General features: G+C 40.7%; 1 protein-coding gene across 1 annotated transcript; it reads right to left on the reverse strand.

The window, feature by feature from the left end:
- Nucleotides 1-1,939: 1,939 nt before the first annotated feature.
- LOC121746627 (26S rRNA (cytosine-C(5))-methyltransferase NOP2B-like) lies at nt 1,940-7,853 on the reverse strand. The gene is made up of 19 exons (XM_042140529.1): nt 7,670-7,853; nt 6,674-6,936; nt 6,562-6,579; nt 6,325-6,473; nt 6,157-6,220; nt 5,949-6,082; nt 5,765-5,848; nt 5,585-5,659; nt 5,408-5,479; nt 5,261-5,334; nt 4,942-4,994; nt 4,190-4,299; nt 3,985-4,053; nt 3,821-3,895; nt 3,080-3,172; nt 2,924-3,003; nt 2,744-2,843; nt 2,263-2,540; nt 1,940-2,181 (listed from the first exon to the last, which is right to left on the reverse strand). Exons 2-19 carry the CDS (start codon nt 6,930-6,932, stop codon nt 2,136-2,138), a joined length of 1,833 nt encoding a protein of 610 aa, XP_041996463.1. The 5' UTR covers nt 6,933-6,936; nt 7,670-7,853; the 3' UTR covers nt 1,940-2,135.
- Between the last annotated feature and the right edge of the window lie 10,341 nt (nt 7,854-18,194).

Here is an 18,194-nt window from a genome sequence, read left to right on the forward strand (position 1 = left end):
TGGTCGTCTTCAGAAAAACAGGCCACCGTGGGTATATGCCATCGGCCAAGTAGTACCCCATGTGGTATCGGCGCCTGTTGGCAGTGAACTCGATGGACGGGCCGTTGCATTGCTCGGCGAAGTGGGTGGAGGAGTTGAGGACGTTGATGTCGTTGTTCGACCCGGCTACGCCGAAGTACGCATGCCAGATCCAGAGTCGATGGTCAGCGACGGCTTCGAGGATCAAAGTCGGGTGGCTGCCCTTGTATCCACTAGTGAATTGGCCTTTCCACGCCTTCGGAAAATTCTTCCACTCCCAGTGCATACAGTCGATGCTCCCTAGCATCTCAGGAAAGCCGTGCGCAGTCTCGTGCATCTTCATCATGCCCAGGCAATCAGCGGCAGTCGGCTTGAGCAAATATGTGTCGTCGTAGGCCTCCACAACTCCCCTACAAAATCTCTTCAAGCACTCCCGGCCTGTTGTCTCTCCGACGTGGAGGCACTCATCGAAAATGTCCGCCGTGGTGCAGTAGGACAACTGCACGGAGTGCAGCCGTGCACTTTTGCAACGGTGTAAGGCCGGGTCTGCCGATGTCGTCTTCCCGATACATGAAGTATTCATCACGTGACGACAACGTTCGGACAATGCTGAGAAATAGGTAACGCGGCATTCTAAACCGCCGGTAGAAAACAGTCGGTCCCCACCGTGGTTGATCGGCAAAATAGTCTTCAACCAGACGTTGGTGAGCTGCCGCGTGGCCGCGTCGGACAGACGTCCGACGTCGAATAGGCCTGCGGAACTGCTCCGCCGCCGCCTCGCGCTGCAGTTTGAGTAAGCATTCCGCCATGGCCTCTTCAACGGCTGCATCTAAGGCTGCCGAGGTCTCCGAGTGCGAACTACCAGACTCTGAGGTGCTAGAACTAGTGGTGTCATCGTCGTGGTTCATTTTGGTTTGTGAGATAGGCAGAAATGTGAGAGAGGAGCGAAACGAGGGAGGCGAGATGTTCGTATGAACAAGTAAATGAGAAACGAGGTTTAAATAGAAAAAAAAATTCAAAAACGCGTGGCATCGTCCGCGATCATCGTCCGCCGATCCCGCAATGGGGCGTCCGATGGCGCGGACGATGGCCTATCGTCTGCGCCCATCGTCCGCCGAGCCCACAATGGCGCGGACGATAGGCCATCGTCCGCGCTTCAACCGCGGACGATACATCGGGCGTGGGCGTAGGGCACGGACGATGGCTTGCACCCACAATGGGGCGGACGATGGCACGCATCGTGCCTGCCTATCGGGCGTCCCATTATGGATGCTCTAAATTGGGTGAAGAGATATTAAGATGGAGAAGTCTGAATTCTTCTATGAACACATACGCTTTCTCGTTTATTTACTAGTACTATATCTTAAAGCCGTCCACTGTAGTACTAAATAAAATCCCACAAATACCAATAAATTTTTTCCTCGTATTTTGTAGGTTAACATCACACAATTAGCAATAACTATGAAATGTAGGCTGTCTAGATTCAGCAATTCAAGCCTACGTCGTTCCAAAAGTATAACTATAAAATCAATCCCAAACAACTAACATCGTTATTGCAATTAATAAGAAAAGACCAGAAAAGAAGGTATTGAACACTACTCACACTCTAGTACGCTTGGCTTGGGTTTCTCGTACACGGAAAGTCAAATCTTTATTAGGGAGAAATTAATTGCATTTGCATTTTTTTACTCATTGATTGGGAATTGTAATCCTAAATTAATTTGTTTGGTGACTATGGTTGGTGAAGTTGTCCACATCCCACCTATATTACTATCATTACTCAACCTAAAAAAGTTGTAGCGCTTATGTATAGTGAAGTTGTGAAGGGAATAATGAAATTTTTCGTCACGTAAGTGAATATAGAGACTTGTTATTACACATTTTTTAAAAATTAGAATTTGGTCATGACCTAGACAAAATATATCCAGTTTATATGTTTATACTATCATATCATTATGCTAAAAATCCAACCAAGAAAATGAGAGAGCGAATCCACATTTAATATTTAACAAAACTAGCGATATAAAGTATTGGAAGATGGGAGTAATAAATAAAATTGTGGTAAGCATATACATATCCCACTTCAACTGTGCATATTGGATGGCTGCTTTCCACCTTTACCTTTTTCTCTTCGATTCCCTTAAAGCCTGTCGTTTCTCTTCCCTGCAAACCAACAAAATTAAATAAGAAAACTAGAAAAAGCTTCTTACAACTAATGATCACAATTACAACTATATGCTGTACCTGTTTTTTGCAATCTCCTCTCTTGAAGGCCATTCCCTTTTCTTTCTCTTTTCCTTTTCCTTTTCCTTCAAAGACGGTTGCTTCCCTGTCCCAACTCCGTTAGAGGATTTGCTCAATTGTTTCTTCTCTTTGACAACCTTTTCTGTCGCAATTTTGTCTTGTTTCTTCTCGTTGACAATCTCTTCCTGGTCATTGCTTTCCATCAACTCGGGTTCCTCCTCCAACTCCCCACCTTCAGACTGTTGAGATGCTGGCTTCATGTTACTCATTTTCTTTAGCTGCACAGTAAATCAGATATACGACAAAAAGTCAGTCTTGGCGGAAAGAGTATTATCAGCCGGGACTAAATGAACAGAGTATCAAGTATTAAGTTCTCATTCAACTCAGTGAAACTGGAAGCCAAACTGATAGATAGCACAAAAGACAGACATAAGGGTTCGATCAATTGAAGCAGAGTGGTGGGTATGGAGTGTGGACATACCTTAGCTACAAAGAACCCATCCATATTGTGGACGTGGGGATAAAAGCGCCTTGTCTTGTCCAGGGAAGTGTGAAAACGATGCCCTCTGAAACGAATGAATCTGGAACCAAAACAAAGGATTGTCAGAATCATAAAAATTAATTATAGTAATCTTTCTATAGAATATGTAGTGAGAAGTACCCAGGACGTCCGAAATCAAGGCCACAAGGAACAAGTTTAACATCCCTCTTCTTGAGTGCATAATCAATGACTGCTTCATTCTGAAAACTACAGAAGCTGAGAAGAGGATAATAGAATGCAATAGGAGATCTAGTAGGTACTCAAAAAGCTACAAACCTCAGCAACCATTATGGAACATGTGGAGTAGACAATGTATCCTCCAGACTTTGAGTTGGCATCCACAAGATCTATCGCGGCAAGAATTAATTGCTGCAAGAGGAAAGGAAATAAATTATTTTTGGAGCAATTATTTTTGCATACTGAAAACAATGGCCTTTGTGGATAGTAACATCAATTTCTTCTTGGAAAAAAGGCAGTCATTCCTAAGCCTTTCGATAGTTAATGTAATGACGACATCAGTTAGAAAATTATGTTGATGATTAAGCATTGTGGACTGAGGAGAAAGCCAAAAAGTATGCACAATTATTTACCACTAGAAACACATAAACATAACTTTTCACACCAACACTTTAATCTAATAGAATTAGATTCTCTTATCAGTGCAGCGGAAAGCACAAGATTCTTACCCAGAGAAGGACTTCCAACATAAGATGCTAGTTATCTCTTAATCAGTAATGGGAAGCAGTGTTACAGATAAAACAAGAAGAGCTGCCTCAAAGTGCAGTTGATTCACCACAATGCATTAAACGAAACTAGCAGAGTATTGCTGGTAGATAGGTTTTGCTAACTAATTCATTAAATCTGAACATCTGCAATCAACTCCAGACTACATACGAGATAAAAAAGGATAACGGATTCTTTCAGATCCAACAACCCGATTGTGCTACAATGACAGATCATAAGTAATGACGTGGTTTCATATTTTAAAAGAACAATGGATTGCACATTCAAGCACACCTTTTGTAGATGAGCACAATTTTGTATGTCTAAAGCACTTTTTGAGGTTTTCACAGACTCGTCCTTAGATATAACCTGCAACCAAGTGTAAATCACATTGATTTTCATCATATCAAGTTCAAAAAAAAAGCTGCATGCATTCTAGAATATATTTGACTTCTTACACCAGTGCCACTGCAAGGAGCATCCAATAAAATCCTATCGACAGAGTTGCTTCCCAGGACTTTGGGCAGCTGAATTTGATGCAGAAAGAGGGAATATTATTTTCACCCCAAGGTAATAGGGTGACAGGACGAAAAAAAACACACACAAACACATGTGCATTAAAACTTTTTAAGAGAAATAGGAATATTGAGATAAGATTATTACCTCCCTCGCATCATAGTTAGAAACTATGGTGTTTGTTACACCCATCCGATGTATATTTGCAGTGAGAGATTTGAGTCTGGACTCCTTCATCTCATTTGCATAGATCATACCTTTCAGAAAAGATCGTGTGTCAGTCCCATGTAGCATTATCATCAACAAGTACTACCTTGGGCCTTGGCACATATAATAATGGTTCATTTAGTCTGAAATAGATAGTAACTGGAGCGCATATTTTGATCCAGAGTAAAAAGTATAAATGGTGTGAATGGTACATGTTAAAATTAGAGGTATCAATAACTGAGCTGAACCATTTTTTAGGCATAATATATGTTTGAGGGAAAAGGAGAGTGATTTTCTCCCCCTAGCAACAGAAATATGTTGAAGGTAGTGATAGCTGATAAGTACTTAAACCATAGACTTCAACACTAACTTTGTAATAAAAAACATCACTTTCTTTCCTAATACAGAATCACATGGTGACAGCGATAGCTTACCATTAATTTACAAAATACAGATTTGGTTATAAGCTACTATAAACCTTAACATGTTCGAACAGTAGGATCATGGATCCTCAGTGGTTTTGATACACAGATTTTAATTGAAAAATATGTTTCGGAAATAAGACAGTTCTACAAAGTCCAATTGAGGCATTTTTTCAGTTTTATACACAGTGAAGATGTGCAGAAGCATAAAAGATAATTTATAACAGATATAACATAAACCCGTATTTTTACATCAAATCCGTTTCTCACCTGTATTTTTCATAAGAGCAGCAATGTATGTAGTTTTACCACCAGGCGCAGCCCTATAAATGCACCAACTAAGTCAGGAAGGGAAGAGCATACAGAATCAACAGACTTGTACCAAGCAAACATTTTTGCTTCAAGTATAAACCGGACTTATGAAAAGTTGATTGTAAAATTGAAAGTGCAATGGGGGAGTGAAATAAAAAGAAAAGGTTAAAAATGGATTCCCCAGGAATCAAACTGTAACAAGTAAAATAATAAATGAGTAAAGACCACAAAGAACATAAACAATTGCATAGTAGTTGTATGAATGGCAAATACTCACGCCATGTCAACAACTCTCTCTTTCTCCTGAGGAGCAAGGGCCATTATGGGCAAAAAAGAGCTTGCACCTTGAAGCTGCAAGCCCAACAGATCATTAGCTTTATTTGATATGATAAGCTAAGGGTAGATAATAGAGATATGAGAATACCATATAATGACCAGCCATGTATTCTGGAGTGGCCCCAATCGGAACTTGGGAATCATATACAACCAAACCCACCTAACAAAACAGGAGTATCATCACCTCAACATTAGTGCTTTAATGTTATGGATAAGGACTATTCAAATCCCAGCCATTGCTCACATACTAAAAGTAAAATCTTACTTTGGACCATTTGCTTAATGGATCAAGGTTGACTCCTCTGTTTAAAAGAACACCAGCCAAGTCCCTCCGTCGAGTCTAAGATACAAAACAGAGGCATCAACAGGAAGCCACTAGTTTGGCAGTGGAAAATTATAAAAAGCACAAGGCTGTTGGATACTTGGGTTTAAAATGGTAAATTACCTTTAAAGTGTTAGTACGAAGACAGGTAGGCCTTGGCTTCTCAAAAGCTTCAATGAGTTCCATGAGTTCAACAACCGGAAACATCTACATAAGCATTGCAAATTGCAGTTACAAATTTGCAAACAATGCATCAGGAAGTACTGCCAAAACAAACCATGTTTTGAAAGAAAAAAAAAAGAATTACCTCAACCAGAGCTTCGACCAAAAAATCATTGTATCCATAGTAAGATATTAAATCCTTTTTGAGTTGTTCGACATAATCTTTCCGTGTAGCACCCTCTTGCCTCAAAGACTTAAAATTTGAAAGCACCCGTACAACTGAAAGTGTAACCCCAAGCTTAAACAAACTAAATGAGTATCTAAACTATCAACAGATGATAAGCTAAACATACTCTCTTTTATCCTTCTTAGAAGATTGGATAGATCTGGGGGACTATGTGCTTCTTCTTCGAGCTCCTAAGTTATTTAAGAAAAGTGTTAAAAGGACATGATAAATTGAAGGGATTGCGTTCCGTAATTCTAATCATTGCAAAGAAACAAGAGTATCTCATAAGCTGAACCTCCTCAGTTGGTAAAGCAAACTCATTAGCTTCATTTTTTATATTAAGCTCTAATTCAGCTTCGGCATCTACTTCTTCCCGTGCCTTTTCCTCATCAATTTCTCTTGCTTCCTTCTCGAAATCAGATACATCAGAATCTGAGTCCCCCTCTGCCAAAAATAAATAAATAAAATTTATAATACAGTGGATAGATTATAGACTGGTCTTGATGTGCGTAGTCAACAACTGAAAAAGTACCTTTGTTGTCACTCCCCTCTGAAAAAAACAGAAGAAAGAAACCATATGAGAAAGTTAAGAGAACAAATTATTATCCCGATAAAGGTCTAATGACAAAAGCAGACAACAATACCTTCATCATCACTCCCTAGGAGGATGTCATTGGCATAAATATCATCACCATCTGACGACATATCCGAGTTCGAGTCCAATCCCTGATCTTCCTCATCTGAGTTCTCAAGCATTTTGAGCTCTTCAGAGCCATCAGAATCACTGATAATCTCCGCTTTCTTAGATTCTTTTTCTAGAGTAGGCAATGCCTTTTGCTTCTTCTTCGGCGGAGGATTAACTGCTCTACCACCCTTCTTCTTGTTGAGTTTTGGACCAGCCATTAAACTGCAAGCATAAGCCCCAAAAAACAATCTGAATCTCCCAACACAGAAGACAGTAAACAGAAATGCATGGGAGCATGTCTGGGCAACCAAGTCTTCTACCTAAAGATTGTAGTTATACTGGAAACCCACTAACTTTGGATAGATTATCTATATCTATATATAAAAAGGGTAAGTGCAGCCATGTTTTGGCTGTTTTCGCGCCAAAGTGTTCATCAATTTGTCTATTATGTCATCTGCAAGACTCTTGTGCAGTCTGTCAAACCTTCTATGTAAACTATAAAGCCCAAATGTTAGCCTACTCATCCACCATCCACTAAATACTCGGTCATAAATAAGTAATACAGTAATTATTTTCTGTAAAAGTCATAAGTTTTGTGGAACTCTATTGCATATTAGCGGTTAATACACATGAGATTAAGCATTGGAGCTAAATATTTGGGGTAAAAAACAAGCCATAATATCCGATAATTACACGTACTGCCTAGTCATTCTCATCCCAGTCAAATTCAGTACATCACAAAGCTTCCACCAAAATACACAGCATCCATTAGTCAATGAAAAAATAAAACAATTCGACATCAAATTTCAATATCGCACAAATCTTATTCTTCCAATTTAGAAAAAATGAATAAACTTGCAGACCTCATTACTGAGATGGGACATTGGTAAAGAATAAGTTGACCTGATGAAAAATTAGAACTAAGGATTCTTAATGTTGCTGAACTGAGACTTACGAGAGCGGCGAGCAAAGGTATACGGCGGCAGCAGCGGGAAGCTGACGTGCTGGTGGACCGACGAAATTGGGGGCGAATTGTCGGTAGTGTGGTAGATTGGTGACAGTAGCCGGAAATTTTGAGAAAAAATAATTAGGGTTTAGGGTGTAAACAAGAGGCGAAAGCTGTGCAATGTGTAATCTTTGTAAATATACAAATTTTTATACATTGAGTGTGCCAAAGATAGTGAATTAGTTATGTCCCAGATTGTGATGTAAGGGAAGTAATTAGGGATGAGCAAAAAAATCGGAAACCGAATATCCGAATCGAATCAAACTGAAATTTTGAAATTCGGTTCGGTTTTTTCAGTTTTCGGTTCGGTTCGATTTTAAAAATAAAAAAAATTCGGTTTTTCGGTTCGATTCGGTTCGGGCGAAGAAAAAAACCGAAAAACCGAATTATATATATTCTATTAATTTAATATATTATATTATATATAATATATATTCTTTTAATATATTCTACTATACAATATATTATATGTATTATTAATTTTATATTTTATATAAATATTCTATTAGTATATATAAAATAAAATAAAATACACATATATAAATATATATTTATAGAGAGACAATTCTATTTTTGTTCTAGAGAATTAATGGAATTCCATTTTAATGAAGGAGATTAGATTTATTCCGAATGGGGGAGTGATGCACAAGGGTTATGCGTCGTTATTATTGAACGACGCACAACCCTTATGCGTGCACAAGGATTATGCGTCGTTCAAATACGCATAAGCATTATGCGTCTTACCCTAATGATGCATAACCCTTATGCGTCACACTGGTAAGCATTCCTGCCTGTCACCCGGGAGATTCGGGTTCGATCCCCGGCAATGGCGCATTTTTACTATTATTATTACTATTATTTATTAGAGTATAGTCACCGCTATTATAATAAGCATTATTTTATTTTCTTATAATAGTGGGTAGAACATTCATTAATCAATATTGCAGCAAGGACTTTTGGAAATTATTTTATTTTATTTTATTTTCTTATAACATAAAGACTTGGATTATTTAATTAATAGTATATAATATTATGCCATGTATTTTATATAAGCGTAATCTATAAGTGAATAGAGTTTTGATTTTTATGTTATTATACAATTAACGGCATAAACAATAGTAATTTTCAAGATATTCGAAAATAAACTTAATATATAAAATAAAATAAACAGTGGTCATAGATAATAGTAGTATAAATTAATTTGTCAATGTACATGTATTCGTTTTGGGGGACCAATTGGGCATTTATTCTTAACTTCTTTAATTAATTATTTTATAAGAGTAATATCTATTTGCCAAAAACAAATGTTTAGAATAACTCATTTTTATCAAATACTAATCACTTAAAAAAATGTGTCGTTGCTAGGGATTGAACCCGGGTCACCCGAGTGACAGGCTAGAATGCTTACCAGTGTGACGCATAAGGGTTATGCGTCATTAGGGTAAGACGCATAATGCTTATGCGTCTTTGAACGACGCATAACCCTTGTGCGTCGTTCAATAATAACGACGCATAACCCTTGTGCGTCACTCCCCCATTCGGAATAAATCTAATCTCCTTCATTAAAATGGAATTCAATTAGTTCTCTAGAACAAAAATAGAATTGTCCCTATATTTATATTATATTTATTTTTTTCAAGTTTTTCAGTTTTTTTTTTCAGGTTTTTTCGGTTTTGTTCGGGTTTTTTCGGTTTTTTAAGTTCGGTTTTTTCGGGTTTGGTTCGGTTTGGATTTTGAACTAAATTTAGTTTTTCGATTTTGGTTCGGTTTTGGCAAAAAACCGAACCGAAACCCGAATGCACACCCGTAGAAGTAATCTTTGTTAACTCTTTCAAAAAAAATTAATTGATATAAGGTTTTGTATGTCCTCAACTTATGTACATACTTATTTTGTTAAATGACACAAAAAATTCTAATTCTTTTTTTTTCTTTTGCATTTTATTCATAATCCTTTAATTCTACTATATGATAATCAAGCAATCTAAACATAAAATTACTACTAATAAATAAATGGATCGTATTTTATTTTATTAATTTAATACTTTCTCCGTCCTACTTTAGCAGTCTCAGTTTAACATTTTTAGGTGTCCCACTTTAGGAGTTCCGGTTAGAATATTCCATAATTGGTAGGCTCCACATTCCACTAACATTTTTCCACTTACATTTTATTATAAAATAAATATATAAAAGTAAGATTCACATTCCACTATCTTTTTTCACTAATTTTCATTTACATTTCTTAAAAACTTGTGTCGAACTCAAATGAGACTCCTAAAATGGGACTAAGAAAGTATGCCTCATTCATCGCTAATATATACTCCAATTCACGTTGTCTCACTAGGCACTGATGTGTAAGGGAATGTTCACTACTTTAGAGATAGCCAGTTTTGGCTTCATTTCTGGTCATATTTGGGTGTTCACTAGGCTTCATATAAATGAGGATTGCCCTGCATTTTATTAAGGTCCGCACTGTTTAAGCCATAAATAAGGCAATAGCATTTATTGACAAAATGGTGCTAATTCAAATGTCATCGTAAACCGCATCAGGAATTGGATGGCAAAAGTCGAATGTGTCCCCGATGGTTCTCGTTTTTCACCCCTAATTTGAAATCACTTCTTCAATTTGTGAGGAAGACCGAGAGGGAATGCTCTACAACGGCGGCGATAACTGGGTCAATCGCAGCCATCGACGGAGGCGGAATTAAGGTCGGTGTTCTCGCAAATCGGCGAAGCTAGATCCCCGATTCGTGCTTCAGAGTCGAATTCGAGTTTATAGCAGGGCCGCTGTCAACTTACTAAAGGAAAATTGATCATCCAAATTTTCGACAACGGTGCTTCAGGTTAATTTTTCTGCAATAAACTGGCCCCTAACTTAGACGAAGATATGGGCACCAAGTGTTGTATTGATTATGTGTTTTGTCGCAGGGAACGACTGCTCTACCAGGCGTGAGTTCACCCATCCAAGACGAATTTAGGATCTGCAAGCTCTACTCCAGCCTCCACAAGTAAGTCGTCGCTTCTCCATGTACTCCATATCCTGTATTGTGTTCTAAAAAAATGTGGATTTGTGAAGCCGTGTGTGCTGTGATACAGAGTTTATACGTCTGTAAATTAGGGCATTTGGATGGCATATTTTGTGATTAAATTTGTGTTTTGATATCGTTTACAATGCATAAGAATTGGTATTGTTTTTTAATTTGCTCTGGAGCTACTTTATCATTGAGCACAAATCTGTTAAGTTGTAGCCAGTGCAATTGTAGAGGTCTCCACAACATTTCTGCAATTAAGGAATGTCTAGCCGCACAAGTGAACACGGTCATCTGGTCATGGTACTGGAATATATTATGCAACTTTATCGTATTGAAACAACCTATTTCTTGCACAAATACCTTAATGCCCGCACTCGGCTGGCAAAAAGAAAGGTCCTAGACCACACAAAGCGGTACAGTATATTGAAAAAAATCCCTACGCAAGTGGAGCACCTAGATAGACTTGTGCATGATAGTGATGAGGATTGCATCGCCAAATTGCGAATGGACCGCAACACCTTTGGACGGTTATGTCGTATACTGCATGCGCGGGGTGGCATGCGAATCGGGAGATGTTTAGGAATCGAGGAACAGGTTGCCATGTTTTTGGGGGTACTTGCTCATCATGATAAAAACCGTGTGGTTAAATTCCATTTCCTCCGATCTGGGGCCACTGTTTCGCACATTGTGCACAAAGTGCTTTGTGCAATTCTCAGCCTTCACTCGGTGCTGATTTCCAAACCCACTCTCGTCGCCGAAAACAACACGGATCATAGATGGAAATGGTTTAAGGTATTATACTTTGTAATGCACTTATCAGCTGTTAACCTACAAGTTATTTTTATACAATTGTTCAATGAGATTGGATCATTTAATTTTGGTTTTTTATTGAAGGGTTGCCTTGGTGCTCTTGATGGAACACACATCAACGTACTCGTCAGCAATGAAGACAAGCCCCGATACAGAACTAGAAAGGGGCAAATTGCGACTAATACCCTTGTCACGTGTGATCGGAACATGCAATTCGTGTATCTACTAGCCGGGTGGGAATGGTCTGCTGGCGACTCCCGAATTCTTAGAGATGCAGTTTCCCGGTATAATGGTTTCAATGTGCCCCAAGGTATGTTGTTGTATACCGGGGTAGTCCACTTATTCAGATATGTGTTCTTAAATGTGGTCATCAAGCTGATGTTATTTGTATGATCTACGTGTAGGTTGTTACTACTTGTGTGATAATGCGTATGCTAACAGTAATGGCTTCTTCACACCATACCGTGGCGAGCGTTATCATCTGAAAGAGTATGGCCCAGGAACAGAGTCGCCGCAGGATCCAAAAGAAATGTTCAATATGCGCCATACTAAGGCAAGAAACATAATCGAACTAGCTTTTGTAGTCTTAAAAATGCGTTGGGGTATCCTTCGAAGTGCATCGTTCTATTCAATTGAGACTCGGATCCGCTCGATTATGTGTTGTTTTCTACTACACAATTTTATTCGGCGGGAGATGGAGGTTGATCCGGTCGAAATGGAGCTTGATGATGCGGATTTGGCGGAGTTGGGCAACGCAGAAGAAAACATAGGCGCTGATTATGTGAATTGTGCCGAGCCAACTGCCGAATGGGCTCAAACCAGGGAGCAACTAGCAATGAACATGTGGATGAATAGATAGGATTTGTTGTTAGCTACTGATCTTTTTCGAAACTTTTTGCAAACTATGTGATGTTGTACTCATTTGGTTTTATCCACCTCTATTGTAGGTGTAGTTTTATATAATGCCTTTTATATTATTGGTCCTTATTGTTCGTTTGTTTTCAGCAAAATGAATGATAATGACGGAGGGCCAGACTGTGTGTGCGGTGAAGGGAAGATGGTCTTGCTAAGTGCGGGGAAGTGGGCCATCAATGCAGGGAGATATTACTACAAATGCTCGGTCGACGGTAAACACCCTGGTTGGTTCTTTTGGTACGATGAATATCCTGTTCAAGCAAACCGCAAAGTCAGCTTCAACCCACCAGAAAAGCCGAGAGGGACATGGGATAGTAGGATGTCCAAACCGGCTGAAAGACTAGACACGAAGAAGAGATGCAGCCGCTACGTCGATGGCGGGCCAATGTACCAAATTCAAATGAATGTATTGATTGGGTTCATGGGTTTGCTTCTCATAGTGATTGGTGTTTTGATCGGGAAGCTTATGTAATAGTTTCTCATATTTTAGATGCTTTTGTAGTAATATATGACTAGGGACTGAATTAGGACATTTGGATGGCTAAGTCCATTGATATTTTGGCGAAATATATGAAACTTATTGGGTTTAAATTATGATGCGAAACATATTTCCTATTTTTCCCCCTTAGACTACACATTTGTATGTAAAGTATGACTCATCAAATCGTTTTTCATCGAGGTTTAGGATGTAAAAAGCTGGCTGAATCTCACTCAAACATTCCATCGAACACGTGGTGTGCAGAAGGCATGGAGACTCCAGAAGCAACACCCGGTCGGGTGAAATTCGTAAGGCACGAGGAGTCCAGAAGCATCACCCGGTCGGGTGATTTGACACCAACCAAACACCCGGTCGGGTGAAAATCGTAAGGCCTTGAAGCATTTCGCCCGGTCGGGCGTAGGTTCATGTTTAACTGCATACTAGCAGTTACTTGAGCGGTTTTTGCTCGAAAGAAGAAAAGGGAGAGACGAATTGGCAGAGCAAATGAGACGAGAGAGGGCACGGCGAATTGTGTTCTTAAATTGGAGAGGAAGAGAAGTTTGGTGTGGGAGAAATTACGTGCGAGAGGATTGAGAATTGTCACTCATATTTATTCCTCCAATTGTGACAAATCTTTTATAGGATATACATAGCTATACTCCCCTAGGTACGGCGGTAGAAAAATGTCATTCATATTTATTCCTCCAATTGCAATGAAGCCAAGATGAATTATGGTTAGGGTAGATATGTGTCAATCGTAATTACTCCACAAGCCTTTCTTCAAATATAATTAACTATCTCTATTTAATTGTGAAACTTGACCGGCATTTGCACCACCCAACTTTCGAAACTTGTTCTTCGAAGATCACAAGCCATGGATATTCCTCCACAATCGGTCGTCCTTTACCAAGGCAAATGGACCGCGGATTGTGACACAATCCTCGTCGATACTTTGGTGAGAAAGTAGAGTGAAATGAAATGCATCAACCCGCTCTTCCCCCGATGGACTGTATTGCATAGTGTGGCCTCGGAAATCCGGAGCATCGCTGGAGTCAAATTTTCTGCGGCTGAAGTAGATGGACGCGTTGATGTGCTACATACGCGCTACAAAACATTCAAGAAGGTCGTCAACTTCCCGGGCGCGAGATGGGATCAGCCAACCAAGTCCATGATTGCCTCTAACGAAGTGTGGGTTCAAATCTTGGAGGTATGAAGTCATGATCTCTTGGTTCAATAGTTGATAAGTCGTATTCTAGGCCTTGGTTACGGGTCAGTATGATGTGCTTAATTGATTATATTTGCAAAACAGTTGTTTAAAGTGTGCAGGTCAAGCATTCTAGCCAGTAGGGAAGTTTCGGAATGTTCAGGTGAAGGAGGCGCCAGCATGATCTCATACTGATCAGTATTCGTGCTAAAACGGCTTGAGATGAAGAAGACGGATAGCTGGGACGGATTACCCACAATTAAGGGCAAAGAAGTCAAATTGCAGCGAGGATTTACCCTAAAATCAAGGGTAGCCTCCCTATAAAAGGAAGCCAAATTGGAGGAAAAGGGAGAGATATTCACCACCATCTTTAGGTAGAAAGTTTTCTCGGTAGTTTCAGTCTTTCAGCCGTGTCCCGCTTCTTGCCTCGCCGTAGCCATGATCACTTGACGTTCAGATGTTCCCAGAATTCCAGTCATCGTCCATTCCATCCAGCAAGATCGTAGTTTAGAGTCTCATCGCCCGGAGTGGCAAAACACTTTTACATTGCTTTCGTAGTTTTAAATTTCTCGCTTTCCTTACGTTGGATCTTGTTTGCCTTTGGATATTTTCTGCTTTTAAAGTACTTTGTTGAAGATCCGAACGTGTTTATGCTATGAAGTTGATTTCCGTTTCGTTTATTGTGGTGTTTCTTAATTCCCTTGCCTAGTTAGCTTAGATCTAAGGTTCCTTGGTGTTTTAAGTGCTAAAACTTTTCTTCCTTGTTTCCGTAGCAATTTCTATAGATAAACAAGTACTGTTTGATCGGAAGGTAGATCGTTGCATGCAAGGCTTAGTTTTAATTTCTGAAATCGTTCTTTCATGTTGACCAGTATGCAGAAGTCCAGTTTCAGTGTTGGATTTCAGATTTGATTTCTTAGTTTTGGATCTGAGTTCGTGAGTTGTTAATCTGAGTTTCCCGTGTTGAATCTGGAATTATTTTCTGATTTTAGTTTGTGTTGTTGAAGAAGATGATGTCCAAGTCTAATGTTGGGGACCACTTTGCTTTTTAGATGCTTTTTGCTTTTGTCCTTTACTTTTTAGTTATAACCTGCAGATCTGTCAGCCTAGTCACCATGACTACCACTACCCTCTGAATATTCTGTCTAGCCCAAAATAGAATCCCGTACCCTCCAAATACTTTCTGTTACAAAAATGTCTCCCATTTCCACGTACACAGCTGCACCTCTACACTTCTTTCCCCATTCTAGTCAGTAGGAAACTACCTTTAAGTTCCAGCCTAGTTAGAAACTCAACCCAAGCGTGGTAGCTAACCAAACCATCCAGAATATCACCACAATAGTTTTAACGCACCATCTCTGTGGGATTCGACCCTTACCACCACTATCCTGATCAGTAGAAGTGGGTTGAGGAATCTTTGAAACCAAGGTCTAGGTTAGTAGGATCTCTATCCTGACCAGTAGGATATATCCTTGCTTGAACGACACCTACGCACCTCAGGTCCTTTCAAATGGCGCCGTTGCCGGGGATGGATGGCGTTACTAGTTACTTTTGTGTGTGATACTTTGGCGTATATATTGTGCATAATCTTCTTTTTTTCTTTTCATTTCAGTTTATGAGAAGCAGTTCGGCTCCTGACCAGGGGAGACCGAAGATACTTCAGCGAGGGTCTATACTCGTAACCACTCGTTCTGGCTTGTCGACCACCTTGTCTGACCTAGGGACGAGTAGTGACGAAGAGCAATACGACATAGAAGGACTAATACCAGAGGAGATACCACTGTTGGAAGGCATTCCAGTTCAGATGGCCGCCAACGGAGATGAAGATCCGGAGATCGGGACGCTGAACGCGCATACTGAAGGAGAGCCCCCGCAAGCCATAGTCGTTACTCCAGGACAAACCGCCTGCGATGTGAAACCTCATGTGATCGCAATCCTGCCTACATACTGTGGGAAGAGCTATGAAGGGCCGTATGAGTTTCTTCATGAGTTTTGCAAAATTTGTAGGGCGCAGAGGAGACCAGCATGGGCGAATGAGGATGATTATAGGTTGAAGGCTTTGCCATTTGTGCTAAAAGGGGAAGCTAACACCTGGTTCATGCGCCTGCCCCCCAACTCCATCGAGACTTGGGCCGATTTCAAGTCAGCATTTCTGGGCGAGTTTTTTCCGTCATCCAAGACAAGCGCGCTGAAGAGGGAAATAACTAATGTGAAGCAAGGGTATGATGAGCCCTTGAGTGATTATTGGGCAAGATACATGGGTCTTATGGAATCGTGTCCCAACCATCGCATGGCGGACATTGAAGTGCATCATACTTTCTACGAGGGCATGAACGCGGTAACCAAAGACCTGGCCAATTCATCGTCGGGAGGAAGCTTCACGCAATTGCGGGTTAGCGAAGCAAAGAGGGTCCTAAGGAAGCTACTGAATGCAAAGAAAGAGTATGACCATTCAAGGGAAGGATATAACCGAGAGCGGGCTGCTGTTGCCTCGGTTACTGATCAGGAAAATACACTGGAGCAGAAAATGGATTCGAAAATGGATGAGTTGAAGAAGTCACTTCTGAGTGCGATCGAGAAGAGCACTCCACCACCTCCCCCAGCTGGGAATTACAAGGGTGCAGAGCAGGGAAATCAAGGACCGAACTATGATCAGCCTAATGACTTCGGGAATATGGAGCAAGTTAATGCTGCGGGGTACTTCAACTCTAGTGGGCATTGGATTCAAGGTAGGCAACGGGATGCGCCATGGAGGGATCATCCAAACTTCCGATGGGGTGACGGGAGCCAAAATCAGAACCAAGGTCAGAGCCAGTATAACCCCCATCCGAACCAAAACCCTAACCGTGGACCCGCGAATCCAGACTACCAGCCCAACTGGTCAGGAAGAAACCAACATTCCCAAAACCAAAACTTCCAAAACCAAAACTTCCAAAACCAAAACCCACAGATCCCGAACCCTGTCTATGTGCCACCCCCACCAGAGAAACTTTCAAAACTTCCAAAATCAGCCAAACCCAGGACCCCAAAACCATCAGAACCAAAATCAATTCCAAGGCCAGCACCAGAGTCAATATCCTCAAGATCAGTACACCCCTCCTGCCCAGTATAACCAATACCCGCCTAATCAGGGCCAGCAAACCTCCCAGAACTATCAACACCAAGGGCCAAGTCATTTCCAAAACTCGAGCAGGACAAGGAGATCCGTTGAAGACATGATGGGTGAAATGCTAGCATCACAACAGAGCATCAAGGGAGAATTGCAATCCCATAATGAGGTCGTGCAGGGGATGCAAAACGCCCAGAAGGAACACAAGGCGAACATGGATATGATGAATAGGCAGTTAGCTCAACTGGCCAGTTCAGTGGGTGATTTGAAGGGAAATGCAGGGAAACTCCCATCTACAGTCCAAATGCCCGAAAAGGCAAATGTGAGTAAGGTTACGTTGAGGTCGGGAACTACTTATGACGCGCCTCAACCGAAACAACCTGGTGGGGGATCTAATGGAACGAAGATAGGAGGTGATACCATTTCAGTGGATGAATTAGCAAGAACTATGCCTCAGATGCAGGATCCATTCTTCTTGGATGCTACACCAATTGTAGGAGATGAACCCGAAACCCTACTGACCAGGAAGGAACCTCATCAAGAGGTAGAACCCAGAATGGAGGCCCAGACCCAAGAATTACCCAAGAAAAACTCCAAGGAGGTTGCTGAAGAACCAGTAGAGAAGAAAAAAGGGGAGAAACCGTTCCCATTCCGCTTTGTTACAAGGAGGAAGAAAGAGAACCTGGTTGACTACTTGTCGATATTTGGGAAGTTGGATGTCACCATACCATTCCTCCAAGCCGTGAAGCTACCCCCTCTCGGGAAATTCATTAAGGACTTCATAGCCGGGAGAGCCCAGAAAGATGGCAAGATTATGGTGGAAGGGATAGCGTCAGCAATAGTGCAAGATAAGTTACCGCCCAAGAGAGCCGATCCAGGTATGTTCACTTTGCCTATAGCTATAGGAGATGTGAAGGTCAAACATGCAA

Source organism: Salvia splendens, chromosome 9, assembly GCF_004379255.2.
Source record: "Salvia splendens isolate huo1 chromosome 9, SspV2, whole genome shotgun sequence".
In the NCBI taxonomy this organism is placed as follows: domain Eukaryota; kingdom Viridiplantae; phylum Streptophyta; class Magnoliopsida; order Lamiales; family Lamiaceae; genus Salvia; species Salvia splendens.

What these genes read in the sequence shown, in the direction of transcription:
- LOC121746627 (XM_042140529.1), bottom strand. Translation starts at nt 6,932, where the DNA reads ATGGCTGGTCCAAAACTCAACAAGAAGAAGGGTGGTAGAGCAGTTAAT. An exon ending in CTAACTATGATGCGAGGGAG is followed by an intron (nt 4,054 to 4,189) that starts GTAATAATCTTA and finishes CATCAAATTCAG; the next exon opens with CTGCCCAAAGTCCTGGGAAG. An exon ending in GAGGAGATTGCAAAAAACAG is followed by an intron (nt 2,182 to 2,262) that starts GTACAGCATATA and finishes GTTGGTTTGCAG; the next exon opens with GGAAGAGAAACGACAGGCTT.